The sequence below is a fragment of the Vombatus ursinus genome, unplaced genomic scaffold (genome assembly GCF_900497805.2).
Source record: "Vombatus ursinus unplaced genomic scaffold, bare-nosed wombat genome assembly UNPS02014789.1, whole genome shotgun sequence".
In the NCBI taxonomy this organism is placed as follows: domain Eukaryota; kingdom Metazoa; phylum Chordata; class Mammalia; order Diprotodontia; family Vombatidae; genus Vombatus; species Vombatus ursinus.
In genome coordinates, this window is record NW_020954567.1 from 15,620,228 (window position 1) to 15,647,139 (window position 26,912).

Consider the following 26,912-nt stretch of genomic DNA (forward strand, 5'->3'; position numbering starts at 1 on the left):
CACAGAGGGTTTACTCTCTCTCAAACTGTTCTGAATTAGGTGAAACATTCCTTTATCTTAACATCCCACCACTGGCCCCAGTTGGCTTGGTTGGTTTTATGTGGAACCTTTGGATCCTAGAGAAACTGAGAATTTGAGGTTAGTTTTACTTTTCACTTCCTTTTTATTTCAAAGAAAGTCCTCTCAGAGTTATGGACCTACTGAATTTCACTGCTGTCCCCCGTGGTACTGAGGGCTATCACCTGGTCCCAAGGAAATATGGGCTTTTCTGAAAAGGTCTTACTTCTCTCCTATGATTGACAGAGGGTTGATGTGGATTTCCTTCCTTGAATCATCTACTTTAAAAGTCACTTTGGACATAATTGTTTCTTTCAGGGGTTTTCAAGATTCAGATCTGAAGCTTATTAAGACCGGCCTTTATGGTAGACAGTCATTAATTGTAATTTAAGGAGACCACTGAGAGTAGCAAAAGCCCAGGCTCACTAGGGAGATAAGAAGTATTAACTTGTCTGCCCCATCATAAGTTGACTTAAGGTCAATACTATTGGAATCTCCTAAACTAGGATACTTGGTGGACTGAATTATACTAAATAAAGTCACAACTGGGGGGCAAACAAAAGGTAAGTATTGAATATGAACCTCCAAGTATATGGGCTGGAGGGGAAATTTTTAGCCAATAATGACCATGAAAACATAGGGTATGGTAAGAGCCATAAAGCATAAGAACTAAAACAAGAAATCCTTAGACAGCATAAATGTACCAATATAAGCAAATTACTCATGTCTTCAATTCGGCAAACATTTATTAAGCACTAAATATAAGGCATTATGCTTAGCCCTTGGGAGCTGAAAAAAAAAAAAGTAGAGTCTGTTCTTAAGGCACTTTACATCCTCCTAGGAAAAGAAAAAGTATACCCAGAAAAGTAAAAGCAAGATAATTTGAGAAGGGAGAGTGTGTTAACAACCAGGGAGATGAGGAAAACATTCCTCTCTGAGGTTGCACCTGTACTAAGCCTTGAATAAAGAATTCAAAGGGGTATTCCAGGAATGGAGGGCAAACTGTGCAAAAGCAAGGGGATGGAAAAAAAGAATAAAAAGTTATTCATAATTACTCTTAAAAAGGTAGCATGACATGGTAGAGATCTGGTTTCATAATTAGGAAGACAGAGGTTCACTTTCTACTTTTGACACATACTGGTATTGTGGTCTTGGGCCAGTCCTTAGCCTTTCAGTGTTCTAGGCAATTCTATAAGTTTCAGAGAAGGTATCAAAATATATTAGTAGAGGAACTTTCCCAACCTAGAAATTCCTTGTACCAAGAAAATTTCAGGTCCAATTGCTACCTCTATCTCAGATAATTCTAAAGAAATGAACTGCACAGTTATGTCTAAGGAGATGAGTAATCAAAAAAGAAATTACCAATTGATAGGTATTCTACAGCCAATCAGTCAAGCCATAGTCATCTAAGAAGACTAGAGGAGCCAAAGAGTGTTGTTTAGCCCCCTAGGTAAAAGAACAGATGCATGACAGAGATCTCTGCATTCCCATACTTTCAGAATACTAATAGTTAACATTTATATAGCAGCCTAAGGTTTACAAAACTCTCTATTTCATCCTCTGTGAGATGGTGCTATTACTATTCCCAGATATTTTCACAGATGAAGAAACTGAGCCCAAGAGAAGTTAAATGATTTGACTTTTATGTTAATCTTTTTGAATTGTGGCTTACTTTTATGTGTTAGAGATGGCTAGGACTTTAGTGGGCTCCTGGACTCTTGGGTACTGATTAAACCTGTAGATGAGTTCTGTAGGGGACACCATATGCTTGAATGGGATAATCTGAGTTTTTATGGTCACTATATGATATCCACTATGTGAGAGTATAAGACCCTGGATTTGAAGCCAGAGCACTTGTGCTTAAATATTGGATATGCTACACTTAGCAAAAAGAAAATAGAGATAACAGGATGAAAATTTTTATTTCAAAGTAGAGTTATAATATCTCTTTGTGACTACTTGTATCTAAAATGCATTTTCACAGAAAGGAGAAATTATTTTTAAAAATTCTATCGACTGATGCTCCTGGTCTTTCAATTGTTAATGTCCCTTCCTAAATTCTGTGCTTCATTTCAAATTCTTGAACAGGGTCAAAACAAGATTCCTTTTCTGGACACACATATTTGCTCTCTTCTTTCCTGTTTTTCTCCCTCCTTCATTAATTATTTTTGTAGTTACCATATATGTCTCTATCTCTACCACAGGAGTTCTCAACCTGAGGTCCATGAACTTATTATTTTTTTTAATGTCAAAGTCACTCAAATGGAATTGATATCCTTTGTAGTCCTATGTATTTTATGTTATATATATAAACATTATTCTGATAAAGGGCCCATAATGTCAAAAAAGATAAAAAAAAACCCTTGCATTAGTGGATCACGTAGGTGAAACACAAATCTCTCCCTATGTATGAGGAGTACATTGCCTGGTAGACAAAGCTTGTATTTTCCTTGTGCTAATGTAGCTGCTACTAATGTAGCCTTTTCTACATTAGAAGGGAAGTATAGGATATGGCCAATTGTTTTACTAAAGATTTCCATATGAGACATTTTTAGAGTTGCATACACAACTAGGCATTTGTCATCTCATGTCCTGATCAGCTAATATTTCTTTTTGCTTGATGTATCTCTGTGGGGTGCAGTTGCTTCCCCCAACCAGATCACCTACATATATCATGTTCCCTTGTGGTTTGCATTAAGCTATGGCTTAAAATCTTAGCACTGGCCCTTCACACAAACCAAGATACTGGACACCTTAGCACCTCCAGCAATCAGCCTTTGCAGTGGTCTGGGTTTCAAAGACCTTAAAGATGAATATGAAAAGCTGGTCTTGGGCTCAGGCCCAAGAGAAAAAGTGTCCACATCATAAGAACAACCACTAGACCAGCCGATTTCCTGATGGGTGGTGTCAGTGAAGAGACCAGGCTAAGGGAATTAAGAAGACTAATTTCTCCTGTCGTTCCTTGCAGTCATCCCCTTCCATCAGATTTGAGGCCCACTGGATGGAAGCCACCATATGCTTACTTGGTCTTTGTATTTGTTCTCTGGCTTAGACGAGGCCTGTTTTCCCAACCCCAAGCTTTCATCCAGCAGATCTCTTTGGTTTTTTACAAAATGGAAAAGGTTAGGGGAGTTCTCTGGGGACTTTGAATTCCTTTGTGTTCCAGTGCACCTAGGGCTGAGGGCTTTGGAAAGGTTTCTTGGTTACCTTGTGATATATTTCAAATTTTGCTCTCAGGTGACCCCGGTCCAGTAAATTTCAGAGGATTCAGTGTTAAAGAAGAATTAGATATTAGAGTGGATAGATTGCTGGGCTTGTAACCGAGAAAACTTGAGTTCAAATCTTGCCTTGTAAACTTTATGTGACTTTCAGTGAGTTACTTAGCCTTACACAATCTCAATTTCCTCAAATGTAAAAGAATAAAATTGGACTCATTGGCCTAGAAGACCCTTTCTAGAAAAAAATTGATGCTCCTTAGACCTTTTACTGTAATCTATACACTATGGGTTCAGGTCTTGTCTTTTCTTTTCTTTTCTTTTCTTTTCTTTTCTTTTCTTTTCTTTTCTTTCCTTTCCTTTTCTTTTCTTCTCTTCTTTTCTCCTTTCTTCTTTTCTAGAAGGATTTGTGATGACAAGAAGATAAAAGACAAAGGAAAGGAAAGAAATGAAATAAAGAGGACAGTTACAATTTTCTTCAATGGGGGTGGGGTTGAGGTGAGGGATTTCTGCCATGCTGCCTTCCTGCACTTATTAGCTTATGTTAATTAAACCAACCATGCAAATCACACAAATGACTGTTTTTTGGCCTGGAGAGAAAACAGGTATTGGTTAGACAGGTAATGTAGCTTCTAGGCTATGGAAGGTCATCACATTAAGTGAATCCACTCCTATTAGATATCACCTCCTGCTCTGAAACTAGGGACAGTTTTTCTGGGGTTTAATCACTCTAATTCCATTGATATCCACCTCAGTACTGCTGAGTTATATGTTATGTGTGCACCAGAGAAGGTGGAAATTTGTCCTTAACAGCAGTTGAAAACAACAAAAGAACTGACAGTTTAAATGTGCTTCCTTGTTCTAAGGAGAAATAGATGAAAAGTGGGAAAGCAGGGAGTATAGAACACGGTAACTCGGTTTTTAGAATAACTTCTATTAAAAGGAAAACTGCATTTATCTATGTACAATACAGTTTAAGAGATTTGTACTTATAGAGCCAGAAGGAATCTTAGAGGTTAACTAGTTCAACTCACCATCAGTTTAAAGATGAGGAAACTGAGGACTAACAGGTTTCAGTAACTTACCCAGAATCATAGAAGTAGCAAGTAGCAGAACCAACATTCTAAGCCATGTCCTCTGGCTCCAAGTTCATTGCTCTTTCCATTGTACTGTGTTGGCTGCTAATCAGTTAAACCATTACATTTTAGAAATCGAAATGACTTCAAGAAGGCATCTGGTCCTCCTGCCTCTAGGCAGTTGTCTGAATCATAACTATGCAGTTTCTGGTTGGGGGCGGGGTGGGATTTGGAATAAGAGCACAACCTGCCTTGTGGTAACACAACAGTAGTAGTGGAGAAGGCACTTGTAATTCAAACTGTGATCTCAGCAAACCATGCTTCCCATATCCAGTCCCTTCCTACTTTCTTGCCCCACGTTGTCAAAACCATGACAACTTTACTGGGTTTCTTGGACTATATCTTCAATCTCTGATAAGTGCTTTTTTCTACTCCAGCTCCACCCTCTATCTCATTTCCTCCCTCTTATGGTCCAGGTGACATGTTCCTGGCCTGTTTTATGCCCGAAGTTCTCCAAAGTACAGAAAATCCACAAATGCCTTTAGAGTTCAGCTTTAGTGCTTAATCAAAAGAGGAACTCAAGGTATTCTTCATTATGTCTGACTGAAATGTGTCATACTGCACCTTTACCTGGTTTTAGTGATACTATGTTTGGTAGACTAGAACCATTTCAATGGTTCCTTTACTGTAATGAGATAGATATTTTTATTGATATAAAAACAAATTATGAGTTATACATATGTGTACTTGTGCCTAGGTATGCTTTGACAGACCTGGTGTGGCCACCACAGTTTTCATTTTCTTGGCATCTGATGGCATGGTCCATGGGGAAAAGCAGCGGCCAACAGTGACTCTTCACTTGAGTGATGCCAGTGGACAAAACCACTCCCTTGGTAAGTGCAGCTTTTCTCCTTCATGAACAAGAGGAATGGTAGTCACAAAGAAGATTGCAGGAGCCCCAAAATAAGGGTCATTCTCTCCTTTTATTTTGATCTCTTCTTGCCTTTATTGCACCCCTTATATACTGAACATTTTTTTGAGCAAGAAAAAGGGAAAATCAGAAAGAAGGACCAAACATAAGTGAATCATATAGAATGAAGCCAACAGTATACCACTTAATATTTTTGCAATTATGAATATGACTTCTCTACAGGTGGTCTGACCTATGTTCACTTGGACAAATTTGAATTCATCTTGGTATATGTCTTCCTTTGTAATGCTGACTTCTGCCTATCTGAAAGGGATGTTTAAATCAATCAATAAGCATTTATTAAGTGCTTACTGGTCAGTGATTATATGACCAGGTACTGGGCTAGACACTGGGGGTGCAAATAAAACATATGAAACAATCCCTGTATACAAGAAGCTTACATTCTAATGAGAGAGGCAAAAAGACATATCTGTATAATAATAAGTATATACAGACTGATAACAAGAGAATAAATACAAAGTAGTTAAATATGGAGGGCACTATCATCTCTCTCCCTCTCTCTCTCTCTCTCTCTCTCTCTTTATATATATATATATACATATATATATATATGATATGAGAGGGCGTGCACTAACATTTGCATGGAACAGGAAAGGCTTCACATAGAAGGTTATGCTTGCCCTGCATCTTGAAGGATTCTATTAGACAAAAGTGAGGAAGGAATACATTCTAGGTATGGAGGAAAGCCATGCAAAGGCATGGAGATGAGAGATAAAGTGTCCCAAGGAAGGGACAGTAGATCACCTTGGATGGATTACAAAGTATAGGAGGGTGTATAGTATAAAATGAGTCTGGAAAGATAGATTGGGAGACAGGTTATGAAGGGCTTTATAGTTAAACAGAAGAGTTTATATTTTATTCTGTAGGCAATAGGAAGCCAAATTGTGAGGATAAGCTGAGATAATGGACATGAAAACATTGAAAATGTGATATAATTAGGGAGGGAAAGTATTTCTTGAGGAGTTACCATTCTCTTCCCTGGATTTATATCTTCCTTGATATAGAATGAAAGGAACCTTAAAGGTATACACCAAGAAACTGCTCCAGTGTAAGCTAACAACCTGGTTCCTCCTTACTACCCAGAGTTAGAGACTGACTAACACTTTATCCCTTCTCCACCTCTGAATAAAAAGGAGGTTGGGGAATCACTGCTTCCCTAAGAACATTAGGGTAAGTTGTGCCTTTTTCATGCTCTTTCCAAAGGGGCTAGCACAATCTCCCACAAAGATCCATTTGAGAAAGGGATCCTTGGCATTGAAGGTATTCAACATAAGGTCCTATTTTGGACTTTTTTTGCTTTTTGGTGAGGCAGTGGGGGTTAAGTGACTTACTCAGGGTCACACAGCTAGTAAGTGTCAAGTGTCTGAGGCTGGATTTGAATTTAGGTTCTCCTGACTCCAAGGCTGGAGCTCTATCCCCTGCACCACCTAACTGCCCTGTATTTTGGACTCTTTAAGCATTACAGTTCTAAAACAACATCTTTCAGAAAGCTGTGGAAAACTAGCTGATCAGATCACCAGTATTAAAAAGTCCCTTTTGCTAGCACGTAATGATCTAACCTTACTGGCTCTATCAGGAAACTTCATCTGTCAGTATTATGGTGCCATCTGTTCCCCTTTATGTAGGTATTCTTTTTGCTCTCTTCTCTGTGATGGACAGCATCATAAATAATAATTACGTGTAATGGGCATGATTTTAGGTGAACATTTGTAAGACTTTTTAAATATTAAGAGATTAATAAGACACTCAATAAGAACTGTGTGTCAAGGAGAGAAAATTTGGAACTCAAAATCTTATGGAAGTAAATGTTGAAAACTAAAAATAAATAAATATATATTTTTTAAAGAACTGGGTGTCTCTGCTCTGGAGCTCCAAGAAATTTTCTGGTCAGATATTACAATTTGAAGTTGTTTATATCATTATTTTTTTTTTCTGCAGGAACCTATGAGTTATCATGCCAGCATAACCCGTTGGCTATTAATGTGACCCACAATCTGAATTTCCTTTTTCACCAAACCACCTCAGTGATGCTTAATTTCTCTTCACCATTTGTGGGCATCTCAGCAGTGGCCCTAAGGATTTCCTTAAATATTAACCCTTCAGCCCCCAAAAACTGTATCCCAGGGCATGAAGGGCATGGACACCAACGACCAAGGTACAATGTCTCTTTATGCTCTTCTTTCTCCCCCACTATTGGGAATCTCGCAATAGTGAAGTTCACATTTTAAGGTGGGTGCCTAATAGTTATGACTGTGATTAAGAAAATTATTCAGGATACTAAAAAACAGGATACTAACAATTTGTGAAGGAGAATTTTAGTATTGTATTTATTGTATTATTTCTTTGTTTGGTCAATCCTTTCTACTTAAATCTCACATTATTCTACCTTACATACTTTCTATTGCAGTCATGTTTGATCACTGTCAAATGTCCTGCATTTCCCTCCCTCCTTGTCTTTGTTCACACAATTTCCCTAGTTATTCCTTGTTGAGTCAGTTTTCAAATGTGTGTGTGTGTATGTGTGTAAAATTCCCCCCTCCAGTGCTTCATTGTGGCATAGAAATCATGTTGGTTTCTAAAGGCAATGCCAAGGGGCTCAAGTTTGAGTGGGTCCTGGAAGTCTGGAGAGACTTTGACTGTGGGCTGCCCAAGAGTTTGTCTGTCATCTCTCTGAGGACTAATAAAGCAAAACACAGGAGGAGATCTTTCACCAGGCTGACTGAAAGAGGAAAACTTTTTTCTGTCCCATTAGCACTTTCAGACCATCTAACCAAGCTATAGGATAATTGTAAATTTCATCAGTGAAAGGAGTACCCACACAAATGAAATCAAATATCCTTTAAGTATTGAGGTAGATGTGTGCATACACACTTGTGTATATGTGGATGAATATTGGCAAGTTACACAAGGGCATGTTTTATCTAATTTTTTTAAGCTTTCACAACATCTAGAATAATGCTTTGTGTATTGTAGCCACCTAAAATAATTACTGTTTTCAAGGAGCATGTTTTATATAAATACAACAATTAAAAAAAATCAAAAGCAGAAGAAAGCATTTTCCCTTATTATGAGGCCATAGGCCAGGACCTGTAAAATGAGGCCCACTTCCACCTTCCCACAACCTTTTCCCTTAAGGAACAACTTCTCTTTTAGACTGAAAAGCTCTAGGATCCAATTTGCTGGCACAGCATGCTAGGTTTCCAGTGCCACCATTTCTCATCTTTCAAAGGACTCTAATTCCTAGAATTCCTACATGGAAAGAACATAGATACTCTCTACTGTTCTACCCATTCCTCTTCTCCCTAAGAGGCTGTGGATATTCGTTTTAGGTATTTTCAGAAGAGAATTGATCAGAGCCATAACTAAACATTTTTGTACACAGGACATGCAGTACACAATGTACCTGGGGTGAGTAGCATGAAATATGACCTCAAATCAGCTTTTAAGGCATATAAATTTAAGGGCTGGGGGAGACCTTGGGACACTCTCTGGGAAAAGACTCTGGGATGTCACAAAGCAGGAGAGAGGGAACAGGGCTAACCCAGACTGGAGAGGCATTCAGTTAGAGTATGGCCAAGCAAGTGAGTTGGGGAAAACCTTCCATGTTGTTCAAAAACTACAAATTAGGGTCCCCTAGGGCAAAGACTGAATGGTCTCACCCTAGGTATGGTTCAGGGATTGACTATTTGTATCACATGGGGAACATAGCAAAGAGTAGAGAGAATAGGAAAACCATTAAAAAGAGTGATATTAACCAATTGTAAAAGACTTTATCAGTTATTTTTGTTCCTACATGTAGGGAATTATTTCTACTCTTTCTTAGCTCTCTCATTCTGAACAGTCATTTATCAGATTTTGTCCTTGATGTTAGCTCAATTCTAAACCCTAAATGATCGATCTTACTGCTAAGACTGTTGGTGTCTCAGCCTTCACCTTTTCCAATTAGAGCCTTCAACTAGCATTGGATCTTGTATCTTGGGACCTTGAAGCCAAGTCTTCCCTTTGTGACACTGTCCCCACCCTCATGTTTCTCCAAGTATTCTAGGTTGATCTTTCTCTTTAGTTTTGAACTTTTCTCTCCTGGTGGCTCAGGCATAGCTCCCCTCTCATTGGCCAAGATGAGCTGACAATTATCTCTTATATATAATTGTCAATCAACAGTGGATATATTTTCAAAAATCCTTGAGATTATCTTCTATTCCTCCTCTTTTTTCCTATCTTCCTCTCCCTTCTCCTTATCCTCCTCCTCTTCTTCTTCCTTCTCAATCTCTTCTTTTCTTCTTCCTCTTCAACACCTAACATAATGCTTCCCAAATTGTAACTGCTTGTCAATTGATTTATTTATTCATTTATTGTTCTTTTGGTTCCCTCCATTTTGCAGTCTAAGAGTACCAACTCATGACTCATACCTGGGTCGCTGTCCTCCAAGATAGATGGCGTAGATCATAGTATTTAGAACAGGAAAGGACCTTAGAGATCATGTAGTTCATTCAACCCTCTCATTTTATAAGCAGTAACAAGCTTTACATTTGCTTATGCGAAGAGGAACCAAAAAAAGATTATATATGAAACTCTTAATATCATTACATATGCATTTTTGTTGTTCTTCCACTTTTCCCCAACAGTGAAAAGCTTTATCCCCCCACCATTCACGACTTATTTATTTTTATGATTGTTTTCATTTTAAATTTTGAGTTCCAAATTCTCTCTCTCCCTTCCTTACCTTCCCCACCCACTGTGAAGAAAAGCAGAATGATATCAATTATATATGTGAAATCATGCAAAACCTATTTCCATATGAGCAATATTTCAAAAAAAAAGAAAAGAAAAAAAGAAAGTGAGAAAACTGTACTTCAGTTTGCACTGAGAATTCATCACTTCTCACTCTGGAGGTGGATAGCATTTTTTCATCATGAGTCCTTTGGAATTGTTTTGGATCATTGTATTGATCAGAGTAGCCAAGTCTTTCACAATTGAGCATCGTTACAACATTGCTGTTACTGTGCACAATGATCTTCTCACTTCACTTTGCATCAGTTTGTGTAAGTCTTGCCATGTTTTTTTTTGAACCCCACCATCATTTCTTTTTTCTTTCTTTCTTTCTTTCTTTCTTTTTTTTTTTTTTTTGGTTAGGCAGTGGGGTTAAGTGACTTGCCCAGGGTCACACAGCAAGTAAGTGTTATGTGTCTGAGGCTGGATCTGAACTTAGGTCCTTCTGAATCCAGAGTCAATGCTCTATCCACTGTGACACCTAGTCAAGCCCACCATCATTTCATATAGAAAAAATTACTCCATCATAATCATATACCACGACTTGTTTAGCCATTTACCAAGTGATGAGCATCCCCTCAATTTCTAATTTTATGCCACCACTAACAGATCTGCCATAAATATTTTTGTACATATAGGTTCTTTTCCCTTTTCTTTTATCTCTTTGGGGTATAGATTTAGTAGTGGTATTATTGAGTTAAAGGGTATACACAGTTTTATAGCCCTTTGGACATAGCTCCAAATTGTTGTCCAGAATAATTAGACCAAGTTTACAACTCCACCAACAGTTTATTAGTGTACCCATTTCCCTCACCCCTCCAGCATTTGTTATTTCTGATAGGTATGAGGCAGTGTTGCAGAGTTGTTTAATTTTCATTTCTGTAATCAATAGTGATTTAGAGCACTTTTTCATATCACTAGAATTGCCACTCCAATAAACTGTCCTTGTGACAAGTTAACATAGCCAAGAAAAACAAAAACATGAATACAAAAATATGTCTTTCATCTTGCCCTTCTAGTCAAGTACTTTTCTATCAAGAGGTGAGAAACATACTTCATCATTAGTCCTCTGAAGTCATGGCTGGTTATTGCATTGATTGTTAGTGCTTGTCTCAAAGTTGCTTTTTGATGTTATTGTAATTGTATAAGTTGTTCTTCAGGTTCTGCTCAGCTCCCTCTGCCTTAGTTCATACAAGTCTTTGCAGGTTTCTCTGATTCAATCCCCTTCAAAATTTTAATGGCAAAATGATATTCTGTTATATTCATAAATCATAATTTTTAGTTATTCCCCATGTGATAGGCACCCCCTTAGTTTCTAGTTGTTTACTACAATAAAAAGTGCAATAAACATTTTTGCAATAAACAATAAAACTTTTTGCAAATATGGATCTTTTTTCTCTGTTTTTGATCTCTTTAGGGTATATATGCCTAGTAGTGTTATCACTCAAAGGGTATGAACAGTCTAGTCATTTTTTAAATATATTTTTCAATTGCTTTCCAGAATGGCTAGATCAATTTACAGTTTTAACAATAGCATATAAGTGTGTTTTTCCTCAAACGTCTTTTCCAACATTTCATTTTCCTTTTTGGTCATATTTTTCAATTATGAGGGCATAAAATAGAACGTCAGAGTTGTTTTAATTTGCATTTCTCTTATTGTTAGTTATTTGGAATAATTTTTTCATGTGATTATTGATAGCTTGCTTTTCTATTTTGAGAACAGCCTAATGATATTTTCTGGGTATTCACCTATTAGTGAGTGACTCTTGTTCTTATATATTTGAATCACTTCTCTGTAGATCTTGGATATCATCAAGAAAATCACTGTACTTTTAATATATCTCCTACTTGGTTAAGAACCTGCCTCTTCTCCACAGTCATGAAATACATTACTTTTACTATTCCTCTAATTTATTATGTGATATCTAAGATTTACATCTAGGTCATGTATCTATTTGAGCTTATTGTGGAATATGGTGTGAGATGTTAGTCCAAACCCAATTTCTGCCAGACTGCTTTCCAGTTTTCCCAGCTGTTTTTTGTTGAAAACTGATTCCTTATTCTAGTAGCTGAACTCTTGGGTTTATTAAATACTATGATACTATGTTTATTTGCTTCTAGACCTTGTGCTCAACTTTTCTATTTTTAACCATTACCAAATAATTTTTAAGATTATTGTTTTGTAATATAATTTGAGATCACTTAGTGCTAAGTTACCTTCCCTCTCTTTTTTTTTCAGATTTTCATAGAATTCTTTATCTTTTATTCTTCCAGATAAATTTTGTTGTTGTTGTTGTTGTTATTATTATTATTATTTTGGCTAGGCAGTGGGATTGAATGACTTGCCCAGGGTCACACAGCTAGTAAGTATCAAGTGTCTGAGGTTGGATTTGAACTCAGATTTTTCTGACTCCAGCGCTGGTGCTCTATCCACTGCACCACCTAGCTGCCCCCTGTAATTATCTTTGCTATCTCTATAAAGTATCCCTGTGTTAGTTTGATTGGTATGGCATGAGATAAGTACAGTAATTTAATAGTACTGTCATTTTATTGTCATGGTTCAACCAATAATCTTTCCAATTATTTAACTCTATCTTTATTTCTGTGAAGAGTATTTTGTGGTTAATTTCATATAATTCCTATATGTGTCTTGGTAGGTAGATTCCCAAATATTTTTATACATTCTGTAGTTATTTTGAATGAAATTTCTTCCTGTTGAAGTTTTGCTGATAAATATATAAAAAGACTGATGATTTATATTCAAATCCCACATTGAACAGATAAGGAAATTGATTTAAGGGTACACTGGTTATAAATAGCATAAATGCAAATATAAATAAATGAATAGGGCTTACAATAATATTCCATTATTATCACTCCTTCCCCCAACCAGTTCTTACTAAATAATTAGTTATCATTCAGTCATCCTTATTCCTTTCCTATGTCAGCCCTACTATTAAGAATTCAAGTTCACTTTAAATTACTATCTAGTGCATGGCACCCTACTAGTTCACAGTTAACACAAAAAGGCATTTTTACTATATCTAAAGTCAAGTTTGGCATTCTCTGTTTCCTTACGCGGGAGAAGAGAGAAGAAATGAAGGAGCAGTGTGTCACACAATCTGTTAGCATTAGCAAGGTGGGGACCTATATTTCTGTTTAAGTAGAGCTTCCTTTTATTTAGCTCCCAAGTGTCCCAGGGCTTTTTTGAGCCTATCTACCAGTGGTAAATTTTTTTCTATTTCTTATACTCTCTAACTCAACACATGTGACCTGCTAGATTGAGCTTTATTTCCTTGAGTTTTAGTCCAATCCCATGCTAGTCTATTCTATATCTTGATTTTCTTCTTTATTGTAGTATTATTTTCTGAAAGTCAAATGAGTGATGTTCTGAGATCTATGAGCATACTCATCTCAGAGACCTGTGAAGATCTTGACAACACACAATAGTAAGAAAATCAGCACATTACATATTACCGAGAGATGAGGATTGTTCTAGGCTTTCCATCATGTAGCTCACAGACACAGAACTACAAGGGCAGCAAAGAGCTGAAAGTATAATCTGCCCAGCCTGTCCCAGGCTTGACAAGGAGGTTGATTAACTGTGATCATTACTGGTTCCTTTTCACTCCTTTTGATGTGACACTGTATGAAAAGCAAGTTTTATGTGCGTGCATCTCAACCACTGGAAATGGGATATGATTCTCTAGTTTACACAGAGTATATCTGGAATGCATGGAGGTTTCCAAGCCACATGTGATTGACAGAAGCAGTGCAAATTGGCTGCTCACTCTTAGCAAGCAAATCAGTGTAATAGGGTAACATGTTAACAGGCAAGCTGACAGACACCAATGTCTTTCTCTGGTACTAGGGGAACTGACTGAGATTCTTAAGCCATGTGCATTTACTAAAGAATTAATTAGGCACAAGTCTGTATGGGCAGATCTATATCAAACACAGTTGTATATATGCACATGCTATAAACTATGAAACCCTCAGATTCTGGGCACAAAGGGATTCCTGACCACTGCCATCCTACCCCTTATGACCTGAATTCCCTTAGTGTTTGAGCAATGCAGAGCCTGTCAATTGAAAGTTTTGCCTTTGAGTAACCATGCCCACTTATCCATCATTCTCCAAGTATCATGCTCTTCCTTCTTTAAGAAATGGAAGCAGCAGATTTGTTTGACATAGCAGAAGATGGGGTGTAGATATCAATGATTCAAAGCATGGATAGGCAATAAATTGACCTGTCTTAGTAAGTGCCTTGATTGGAGCCCAGAAAAAGAAGCTACATAGGGCTGTTGAGACATTTGCCTCAAGTGCTGACATGGAGGCAATCCTCCTTCTTTTGTTCCTAATTCCTTGCTAACTATCAAGATATACTGACCCTGCTCCCTGGTCCAGTCCAGCTTTCGCCACCTCCCCTCCTAGGTCTTATGGACATCATGTTCTCTCTAGCTGCTTTCCTCCAGGGCAGACTAACATCATTTTATTCTCTAATTTAGAGATGCATACTACATGGAATTCCTGGGGCAATTGTGGTATTGTTGGGGGGATCAAGAGAGAAGGTGGCTTCAATTCAAATCCTGTCTCTAATGTTTATTAAATATATGATTATGTGCCACCTTAATTAACTTCCCTGAATCTTTGTTTCTTATTTGTAAAATCAAGATAATACCCATGGTACCCATCACATGGGACAGCTAGATAGTGCATGGAGTGCTAGGCCTGGAATCAGGAAAATTGAGTTCTTCCTGAGTTCAAATCTGCCTCAGACACTACCTAGCTGTGTGACCTAGGCAAGTCCCTTAACCCTATTTGCCTCAGTTCCTTATTTGTAAAATTAACTGTAGTAGAAAATGGCAAACCACTCCACTATCCTTGCCAAGAAAATGCCAAATAGGGTCACGAAGAGTCAGACACTACTGAAAAACTACTAAACAACAACAACCAGCCCCATAGGGTTAGTATAAGGCTCAACTAAGACAAAATATATAAAGTAATTAACAGACTTTAAAGGGCATATCAATGCCCTTCTTTGTTTTATTATTCACAGGATATTATACTGGTAGATCAGGGGAATGCCTTAGACTTGGCATATGTAGCTTTCAAAAAGAAAACTCACAACATCCCCGCAGACAAGATGGTGAGTTGTGGGCTACATCAGAGTGAGACATCCTCTTCCCCAAGGATTTGGAGGGCTGCTGAGATATCTGTGAAAATCTTTAGTGTTTTCTGATCTAAGAACTGGGGGTGGTGACCATGTCTGAAAAGACAGTTTCTTTCTCCTGCCATTCTAAAGGAATGGGAAAGCTGAGATGTTTTTGTAACTCAGTTTCCTCATCTGAAAATGGGGCTGGGGAAGGAGAGTTGAACTAGATGGTCTCCAAGGTCACTTCCAGCTCTAAATCTCCAACCATGAGAGTTCAGCTCCTACTTCCTGAAGAATAAGAGGAGAAAGAAGCTTCCTTGACTTCCTTCAAGACTCAGAGAAAGTTCTACCTTTTGCAAAAAGCCTTTCCCTGACCTCCTTAATCTTAGTATTTCCTCCCTGAGGCTACCCCTAATTTGTCCTGCAATATATGTTGTTTGTATGTAGTTGTTTGCATGTTGTCTCCCCCAGTAGATTCTGAGCTCCTAGTAAGCAAGGATCATTTTTCTTTTTTTGCCCTTATTTATATCCTCAGTATCTGACATATAGTTGAAACTGAATTACTTTAATTTAATTTAATTAAATATAAATGTAATTAGTTAGTTGACTGACTGCTTGACTGCCTTTTCAAACAAGATAACAGCCCCCATCCTTGGATAAAAATACATTGATTTCTGTCTGATCCTGCAGGCATTTATTTTAACTTCATTCTAATTCCTAACGTCAAAAGGTGCTATTAGTTAAATGGTTAGACACAAATTCCTTTGAGGTTCCTTGTATTTTTGGTACCTATCTTTCCTTTCCAAAATTGGATTTCCTTCATCCCTAATAGTAATAATCATTTTTTAAAAATATGATTTCAAAATACACTGGAAATCCATGTTTCCTTTTGATATTTTTATCTCATTTTTATGTCCAAAGCAAACATACAATAGTATAAATGCCCTCATTTAACTTTCTCAGTATAAACACACATGCTAATTGAGTCAGAGAAAAAAAAGAGATGTTCATAAATATAAAGTCTTAACGGTTCCTAAGGTTTATGTTTTATCAAGTCTACATCTTTAAAGAAAAAGCTGAATTTATCATTATTCTTTTCATATTAACATTAGCAATGCTTCACATTTATATACAATTTTAAATTATGAAGTGTTTTTAATGTCCATTATCTCCTATGATTCTCACAGCTCTCTGAAGTGTGTGTATGTGTATATGTCTATATATGTCTGCATGGAGATATGTATGTGTATATATGAATACATATATGTGTATATGTATATACACACACTACAGTTGGTTTGAACCTTGATATTCCCCACACATTGTTGTAATGTGATTAGCTATCCTATCACCCTCTTTTGGACTCACAATCTCTGCTTACTGAGCTCCTGCTTATCCTTCAAGACCCAGCTGAAATGTTCCCTCCTCCATGATGCCTTTCATGCCTTTCCACTAAATGGAGATGATTTTTTCCTCTAGTTTCATCACATAATACTTTCTATCATCATTTAACACTTTATATTATTTCTATTTTTTATAATAGAGTGATAGAATAGTAGGAACCAGGGGATCACCTAAGACTTTGCACTGTAGGTAGCCCCTTTTTGGAAGTTCAGAATTCTATAATGTGAAGGTCAGGAAGGAGTGCATCACAGCTATGTGCCTGATCCCATCCTCTCCTGCTTGTTTTGGGACCTTGGACCATCCACCATTTCCTACTACAACTTCTGTTTTCTATCTTCAATCTTTTCCTCTGTACTTTCTTTTCCCTCCGTTTAGAAATATGCTTGGATATATTCCAATGTTTTCTACTATTCTGTAGTAGAGAAAAAGACCTTTAACCTTATTACTCCCTCAAACCATTATCCTATCACTCTCATTCTGTTCACTGTTAAACTTAAGGAAGAGTAGTCTACAGTTCTTCAGTAATCTGGCATCTGTTTGTAAGGATCCCCTGACACTCTTTTCCCTCCCCTGCAATCTTCCCTAGGGTATCAGTTCTTATCTTGGTGCCCCTTCCCAAACCCTGGCTTCAGAGTTCCTTGATCTCCTCAGCTGCAATGACCTCCATATCTGCTAGAGTTTTGCCACCCAGGAGAACAATCATGTTTCAGACCTCATCACCACTTGGAAATGATCTGCCCCCAATATCAGCCTAAGACTTTGAAGCCCTCAGTCTTATCATAGTTCTTAAATCAGTTCCTTCTGCCTTCCCTATTTCTAAAGTCCCTATCTCTGGCCACAAACTTTCATGTTTGCCATTCTTTTACTTTTTTAATTTTAAAAATATTTTTATGGATGAGAGTTTGCCTCTCATCTTCCTTCTCTGCCTACTGAGGCATCCCCTACAACAAAGCAGACCAACAACAATGATCATGGTGATGATGATTAAAATTCAGTAAAGACAACCGACATATCTGCCATGACTGACAATATGTGCAACAGGAGGGCCATTCCCTCATTCTGACTGAACTTGCTCTCCTCTCCCATCATAACTCCCAGTCTCTCAAATCTGAATCCGCCTTGCAAACTTGCTTCAGGGTTCCTCTCTCTCCCTACGCAAGACTTTAACCTCACTGTCAACCATTTCAATAGTCCTTAATTTCTTAGATGCACTGCTCCAGTACCTGGCTTACCAATTCCCAACTCCAGGGTAAACTTCCCGGGTTTGAAACTCTGAATCAACTTGTTTTCTGCTTTTGCTCCTGGACTGCCAAGAATTGCTGGTAAATGTTATGAAACTGGGTCATTTGGCTCTGATACAAATTCATGCTATGTAACCCCTACTGGGCCGTCAGAGCTTTTTGGCAATCATTATCTTTATCCTTAGCAGACGCCCAGTGACATTACCCACAGAGTCTCTTCCAAACAGTTTTCACCCTTATCAAGCCTCTCCTACCAGCCCATGTTTTGCCTTAGATCTGCCCCTTCTTACTTCCCAAATTTCTGCTGATGGATCCATGTTTATCCAAGTCGCTTAAGCTCGAAGTATGAAAGCTATCAGAGGCAACAGAGGAAAGAAGACTGATTTTTGAGCCTGAAGAACTTGGTTAATATTCCATCTCTCCTTCTTTCTCCCAATGTGACTTTGGGGAAGTCACTCCCTCTCTGAGTCTCAGTTTCCCCATCTGTAAAATGAAGGATGTTGTGCTATGACATCTAAGGTCCTTCTGGCTCAAACTTGGATCTTTGACTCTACTTCCTCTTTTGCCACTTTCACAACCAATCAGTTATCAGATCTTGTCAATTTAACCTCCACAGCAGCTAGTCACTAGCTTCTATGTGCCATTTCCATTCCTACCATTCTAGTTTGAGCCCTCATCACTTCTTGTCTGGACTATTTCAGTAATCTTTTAACCTCTTGCCTCCGGTTTCTCTCTCTCCAATTTATCGTTAAATAAACTGCTGCCTGATTTTTAATTTCTCATTAGTACTACTCCCTGTTTCAAATCTTTTGATGACTCATCTTCATTTATGGAATAAATTGCAGATTTCTTAACTTGACAATCAAGGTAATATATAATTTTGCTCTAGTTTTGTTTCCCATCTTTGTCATTCCCTGGACTCATCCTGAACTGACCTACTTCACTGTCTTTTTTTCATATTTTTCTCTATGCCAAGAATGGTCTAACCTCCATATCTTTGCCATTTGAAACCCTGCCTATTCCTTTAAGAATTGGCCTCAGATGCCACCTTCTTCTTGTATCCTTGATGGCTACGCTAAGTGAGAGCTAATCCTTCACTCTCTCCAAACCTTATAGAAGCCTTTGGGTTTCCTCTTTTCCTGTTACTTATTCATACTCCCTGTTCCTATAAAATTTACTAGCATATCTGTCTTCTTCCCCCACTACTAGACTATAGACTGCTTCTTGAAAGCAAAGACTGTGTTTTATTGAACTCTGTATCCTACTCAGGCTAAATTTGTTGGACTGCATATAATAACATTCAAAGACATACATTTTAAAAAAATTCTGGATTAACTGAACCATTGCTTCTTCTGGGCCTTTACATCTTGCCTCTTGCTGTGATTTCTTTTATGTGTTCTCTGCCCGATTAGAATATAAGCTCTTTGAGAGCAAAGACTATCTTACTTGTTTTTTTGTTTGTACCTCAACACTTTGCACAGTGCTTGTCACATAGGAAGAATTTAATAATTGTCTTTTTCATTCATTGATTCATGCAACCATTCATTCCATAAGCACTGAAAATGGAAAGTTAGCTGTCCTTGCAGTTTGGGAGTAGTACAATGGAAGTGGGTAGCTAAGTTGGTACAGTGGATAAGAGTACCAGGCTTGGAGTTAGAAAGATGAATCTTCCTGAATTCAAATCTAGCCTCAGACACTTACTATCTGTGTGACCCTGGACAAGACACTTAGCCCTGTTTGCCTCGGTTCCTCATCTGTAAAATGAGCTATGGAAGGAAATGGCAAACCACTTTAGTGTCTTTGCCAGGAAAACCCCAAATGGGGTCACAAAGAGTCAGACATGACTGAAACAACTCAACAACAATTACAAGGTGTTTAGAGACATTTGAATTGACCAATCATTATGGTTCCGCAATGATAATCCCCTCTCCCCCAACAGTAATGATAAAGTAAGTGCTCATTTCAGTTGAAGTTTGTTAAGTTTAGAATTTTTTTAAAAAATTGACCTTCCTTAGGAGATAGTGCATCAGACAAAATGTTTAATTTTCCTTCTAGTCATTAGCAAGAGTTCAATCTCTCTACAGAAATTTAAATATACTCTGAGGAATTTTATAGTGGATTGAGTATTGGATTTGGAATCTGGAAAACCTGGGTTAAAAGCCCATCTCTGACCCTTACTTGCTTAGTGACCATGTGACCATAATTGCTTCAAACTTCTGTTTTCTCATGTGGAAAATGGAGATAATAATGTCAATAGCAACCTACTTCCCATGGTTGCTGTGAGGATTGAAGGAAACCACGTGTGCAAAGTGCTTTGGAAACCTTAACAAATTGCTTGAAAACTAGCTATTATTACTTAATTAGTGCTTCAAGGTTTGCAAAATGCTTTACGGTTGTCTCTTTTTATCTTCACCAAAAATCTGAGAAGTTTTTGTTGTTGTTTTTGTTCAGTCGGTCTTGTCCAGCTCTTCGTGACCTCATTTGGGGTTTTCTTGGCAGAGATACTGGAGTGGTTTGCCATTTTCTTCTCCAGCTCATTTTACAGATGAGGACACTGAGGCAAACAGGGTGAAGTGACTTACCCAGGGTCACACAGCTAGTAAGTGTCTGAGGCCAGGTTTAAGTTCATGAAGATGAGTCTTCTAGGCTGCAGGCATGACGCTGTACCTACTGCGCCGCCTAGATGCCCGAACCCTGGGAAGTAGATACTGTTATTATCCCTATTTTACAGATGAGGAAACTAAGGCAGATAGAAATTAAGTGAACTTCCCAGAGTTACACAGCTTGTATGTTTTAAAGGCAAAATTTGAAGTCAGGTTTTCCTAACATCCAGATTCAGATCTCTATCAATTGTACCATCTAGATGCTTACTATTAGCCACTATCCTCTTTCTTAATAATTTATGCTCCTTGGTAATTTATCCTTCATCTTCTGGGACATTGCTTGTCCCTAGTCCCCTTACGATTTGAACTCTATAGCATTCTAAATGAATGTTTGTTGTTGTTTTGTCCCTCCCACCTCCTTCCATTTTCCTGTTTTCTTTTCCCTTTCCAGGGACATAGAGACATAGTATGTTGGGCACATGCTCTTAGTCATGCTCTTCCATATGTAGCCCCAGTGTTGGTAGGAGGCCCCCAAAGTAAGTAATTTATTATAGATAATTAAGAAATTACCATCAGTAGGTGTCTCTGAACAATCTGCATGTATGTAGATATACACATACATATATACATATATGTACATATATAATGTGTATATATGTATATATACACATTATATATGTACATATGGGGGCCATCTCCAGGCACCTGATCCATATCTTGCCACTGGACCCAGATAACTTTGAAGGAGAGAGTGAGACCAGTGACTTTGTAAGCCCTGACTCACTTAAATCCAATTCACTTGCAGGTCATGACATCTCCATTCTGATGTCATGGTCCTCTTTGAGAACAAAGGACAAACAATAACGTGTGTGTGTATGTTTGTATGTACATATATATATATACATATATATATACACACATGTATAATATATGTGGGTGTATATATGTATGTGTGTATGTACACACACACATACACACAAACATATACAGACTTTTTGGACTATTTGCAATCAATTCTTAGGTTATAGTGACTTTTTCCCCCGCCAAAAAGCACTTTTTCACACTTCCCAAAGTGTGCTCAGGCCTATACATTTATTTTAAAATTAACCTTAAAAAAGAGAATTTAAAAGATGTCTGCTGCTGCTGCTGCAAAAAAAAAGCCATGTAGTGGCCACTGCAAAGTCAAACACAAGTACGTGATTTTTAAAGTTACTCTTCGATCTTGGTTTAGCTATATTTCTGGATGTCCCCTTAAGTAGAGACTATAGAAACTTGCCTGTAAGTATGAGGCTGGGATGGGGAAGGGGGAGAGACTTAAGCAAAGAGAGTATGAGAATACCCTTTTTTAGGACTTGTACATTTATGACCTCACTGATGCTTTAAATGTCTCTAGGAAGCAGATATTATTGTGCCCATCATTTGAATGACAAACTGAGGCATGGAGACATTTCCCTCAGGTCATAGTGAGTTCTTGGTAGAGCTTAGGAGAGAACCCAAGTCTCCTGATTCCTAGTCAGGGACAGAGCCAAGAACACAACCCAATCCTCTTGGCATTCCAACCACTGCTATAATCAGTCTTTGAACTCAATCTCTGTAATAGTATCATTCCATTTCTATTATCTGTCATTCTATTTCATGCTTCAGTTTTTCCCTGGAACCCTCATTGCTGTTGCTTTAACAATCCCCATTGTATATAAATTAGAGGGGGATTTGAATCTCCTATCACCCCATTCCCACTTGCCTAGCCCTTTGCTGGCCTCCTTAGCTCTTCAGGTTTTTCCTTTGTTTAGGGAGCCTACCACCAATGCTTCCAAGTTATCTCCCATTAGATGCACTAATAAAGCCTAGGTTCCCTCTGTTTCCTTTCTTAGGTACAGTAGGGCAAAACATTTGCATAGCTTTTGGCCTTTCATCTTTTATTTTTAACCAAGCATTTCCTTTGAAGACTCCCAGATGATGGGAAGTACTTTCGCTGCTGGGAAAGGCACTATAGAAATTAAAGATGTATTGTGTTCCTACTCATTTGATTATCTCCTTCCCCAAAGCAGTTTAGTAAATTACCATGGAATCTGCTTTTTGTTTCTCCTCCTTTCTTTTAAGCAAGGAAAGAATTATAGCTGCTAAATTGTTCCCTAGCCTTCTTGCCCAACTTATTTTTCCAAGAAAGGTTTGTGTACAATAGAACAGGAGAGGATGAGAAACAACTCTGAAGGGTTCTGTAGTCCATCCCCCCCTCCCAATTTTCATGGATCATGAATTGAGAGTTGGAAAGGACCTCAGAAGCTATATAGTCTAAACCTCCTTGTTTTATAGGTGGAGAAACTGAGTTCCAGAGAGGGTAAGTGACTTAACAAAAAGGTCAGTCAGGGTCACAAGTGATAGAACCAGATTCAAACACAGATTTAACTCCAGATCCAACATACTTTGCACTGCACCATGGCTCACCTGCTAGAAAATAGCTTTGCCTTCACCATCATCTCTTAAAAAGTGCTCTGCTGATGAGGTCTAGAGAATCAGACATACACTTAACCCACACAAGACTCCTTGGGGAGTTTGTTGACACTTTGACGAAAGTATACCAGAAATAACATCTCAAGATATTTCTGTATCTGTAGCTATACATGCCAAGGTTCATCCTGTGAATCATTCAGCCCACAACTTTTCACTCTAGTCTCCAAGGCCTGGTCTTAATTTGGAATTGGAAGGACATAAGAGGTCATCTAGTTCAACCAATTATTTTACAAATGAGGGAACTGAAATCCAGAGAGAGAGAGAGAGAGTTTAAGTAATTTGCTCAAAGTCACACAAGGAAATGAAAGAGCTAAGATTCCAACCTAGGTCATCTGACTTAGCAAATAGAGAGTGGTATGGTCAGTTCTGCAATCAAGTATTTCTCTTCAGTAGCGGTGTGTAGGGTAGACTGAAGGAAGGAGAGAATTGAGGCAGGGAGACCAATTAGCCTGTAGCAATAATTTCAGTGAGAGGTGATGAGGGCCTAAACTAATATGGGAGCATTTATCAAGCACCTAGTAGGTGTGAGACACTGTGTTAAGTGCTTTAAAAGATCATTTCATTTGATCTTCATAACAACTCTGTGAGATAGGTAATATTATACCCATTTTACAGATGAGAAACTGAGGCTGAAACAGGTTAAGTGACTTGCTCAAGGTCACACAGCTGGTAAATATGTAAGACTGGATTAGAACTAAGGTCTTCCTGACTCTAGGACCAATGCTGTATCGACTGTGCCACCTACATGGTAGCTGAGTGAACAGATAGTAGGTCAGATGTGAGACGTTTTCTGGAGGTAGAAATGGCTCAGCTTGGCAACTGATTGGTTATGTCAGGTGATACAAAATGAAGAATGGAGGAAAATGCCAAGGTTATGAACTGAGGAGATTGGAAGAATGGTGACACCTTTGACAGAAATAGGGTAGTTTGGAATGGGTATGGTTAATTTTAAGGGTAATGGTGCTGACAGTTCTACCATGCTGGAAAAATAAGACTTCAAGTACAGTCCTAGGGAAAAAAATGTGCCTTTTCATCCCCCAATGAATAGTCCAGCTAAGCCGACCTGTATGCCTTGTTTCCCATCTCTATGCATCTTTGTGTGTATGTGAGTGTGTGAGCATCATCTACACATGGGTATCAAGAGCAACCTTGATGATGGTATTAGAAGGTAATAGGTAGGATGTCACAAGTCTACCCCACATCATACAATTAACTGAAAGATGTAGAAAATACAAGATTAAACTCTTTGTTGACTCTAAAAAATGCTTTATTATACTCCATGCAAATTGACATATTTAAGCTTTTTACAGCGATGTTTCAATGTATTACATTGGATCTTCTCTTGGAAGGACCCCCAAATCAGTCACCGAGGTGTCTATTGTACCCCATTCCTATATGAGCTCACAAGCATTTTATGTTTAAAAAAACAGAATGAAGAAGTAGTGGAATGTATCAATCAATCAATAAACATTTCTTTAGTATCTGTGTACTGGGGATATTGATATCCCCAAATGAAATTATCCCTACTCCCCAAAAGCTTACATTGTATTAGGGGAAATATGTGGGTAGGTAGATAGATAGATAGATAGATAGATGGAATATCTACATACATACATATTTATATAGATGTATAGGCATGCACATATATGTGGATACCCAAAAGAAATAAAAAAGTAGTTAAATTCAAGGTAATTAAGGAGAGAAGGTACTAAAATTTAGAAAAGTTTTCATGGAGAAAATGGTACTTACATTGTATCTTGAAGGGAAAGAGTGATTTTATGAAGTAGAGATGAGGAGAGAGGACATTTTAGGTATAAGAAATAACCAGTGCAAATGTATAAAAAAAGGAAATCGAATACTGTGTGTGAGGAACAAAGAGGTAGTAGCCAGTTTGTCTGGATTGTAGAGTGTGGGAAGAGGTGTGATGTGTGGGGTCAGGATGTGAAAAGCATTAAATACAAATAGAAGAATTATTTTTATTCTAGAGACAATAGGGGGCCACTTGAATTTATTGAGTAGGGGGGTTGCATGTTTAGACCTGAGGCATCTATGTGGTGGATTGACTGGAGTAGGAAGAGTCTTATAACAAGGAGATCAATTAGGAGGCCATTGCAGCAATCTACATGTCAGGTGATGAGAGTCAATGTGAAAGTGATAACTGTGTGAGGGATCAGATGTGAGAAGTATTGTGGAGGCCCAAATATCAAGATATGGAAACTGATTGGATATGTGGGGTGAGGGAATGTGAAGAGTTGAGGATAACAACGAGTTAATAAACCTGGGAGACAGAAGAAGTGTGCCTTTGAAAGAAATAGGGGAAATTTGAAAGAGGGGTGGATTTGGAAGGAACCAATTCATTCTGTTTAGGACATGTTGAGTTTGAGTTGTCTGTAGGACATTTAGTTTGAAATGTCAAATAGGAAGTTGGTGATACAAGACTGAAGTTAAAGGGAAAGATTGGGAGTGGAGGTATAGATCTGTGAGTCATCTGCATATGGATGACAATTAAACCCATGGAAGCTGATGGAGTCACCAATTGAGAGATTGTAGGGTAAAAAAAGAAGGAAACCCTGAAAGAGCCCTGAGTTAAATCCACACATAAGGGACAAAGTATGAATTTTGAGCCAACAGTGAAGGTTGAGAAGGAGTGGTCAGATAAGTAGGAGAAAAACCAGCTAAAAGTAATGTCATGAAAATCCAGAAAAGGAGAGAATATCCATGAGGAGAAGGTGGTCGATGAGTCAAATGTAAGAAATAATGTAACAATGTAAATAACAAGAAAGATGAGAATTGAGGGATGGAGCCCCATCATAATTGGTAGTTAAGAGAACATCGGTAACTTTGGAGAGAGTAGTTTCAGGTGAGTGATGAGGTCAGAAACTAGATTACAAAGGGTTGAAGAGAAAACAGTGCAATGAGGCAGCAGGTAAAGTGGAATGGATGCTGCATTTGTAGTTGGAAGATCTGGCTTTTGCCAGATGTGGTAGTGTAAGCCTGTAATCCTTGCTACAAAGAAAGGCTGAGGCTGATGGATTGCTCAAGTTTGGGAGTTCTGTAGTAGGACTGAAGCCTACTGGGCAACTACATTGTCTGGCATCAGTGCGGTGAGAGGAATGGGGAAGGATACAAGGTTACCTAAGGAGACATGAACTGGTATGGTACAGGTCAGAAAGGGAATGGATCAAAGCTTCTGGGCTAATCAGTGGTGGAGTCAGGCCATGAGTGAGTGACTGCTTCACTTCTAGCCAGAGTGAGATAGGAAGATCCAGTCTCAAAAAAGAAAGGAAGGAAGGAAGGAAGGAAGGAAGGAAAAGAAGGAAGGAAGGAAGGAAGAAAAGAAAGAAAGAGAAAGAAAGAGAAGAAAAAGAAAGAAAGAAAGAAGGAAAGAAGGAAAGAAGGAAAGAAAGAAGGAAAGAAAGAAAGAAGAAAAGACCTGGGTTAGAGTCCTAGGTGACCCCATGCATGGGATCTTTATACCTCCATCTCTTAGAAGCCTGAGTATTCAGTATTCAGGTTAAATGTCCCCTCCTGCAACCTATGTATTTTATCTTCTCAGTTAGTGTTTTCCCCAACCCCAAATTACTTAGTATATTTTGTATTTATTTATCTCTTTATATGTCCTACTTCCCCTAATTCTCCCTCAGTAGACTATAAGCTCCTTGAGGTCAAGGACTATTTGGTTTTTGCCTTCCTTTTCCAAATGCCTAGCATGATGCCTTGCACATAGTAGGAACCTTAAAATTTTTGTTGTATTGAGTTAAATAGGATGGAGCCACCAGGCTATTAGATTCTTCTTAGGCCAGGCACCTCTTTTTCATGGCCCTCAGGGATTTCATTTAAGGATTTCAGGGTGTGAATCAAGTACCAACTAAAGTTGGTTCATAGGGAT

General features: G+C 38.1%; 1 protein-coding gene across 1 annotated transcript in view; it reads left to right on the forward strand.

The window, feature by feature from the left end:
- PAPPA2 (pappalysin 2) overlaps positions 1–26,912 on the forward strand; it is a 326,265-nt gene that overhangs the window by 140,861 nt on the left and 158,492 nt on the right. The window contains 2 exon segments of the mRNA XM_027868368.1: positions 5,106–5,241; positions 7,278–7,494. Coding sequence (XP_027724169.1) covers positions 5,106–5,241; positions 7,278–7,494 — 353 coding nt within the window.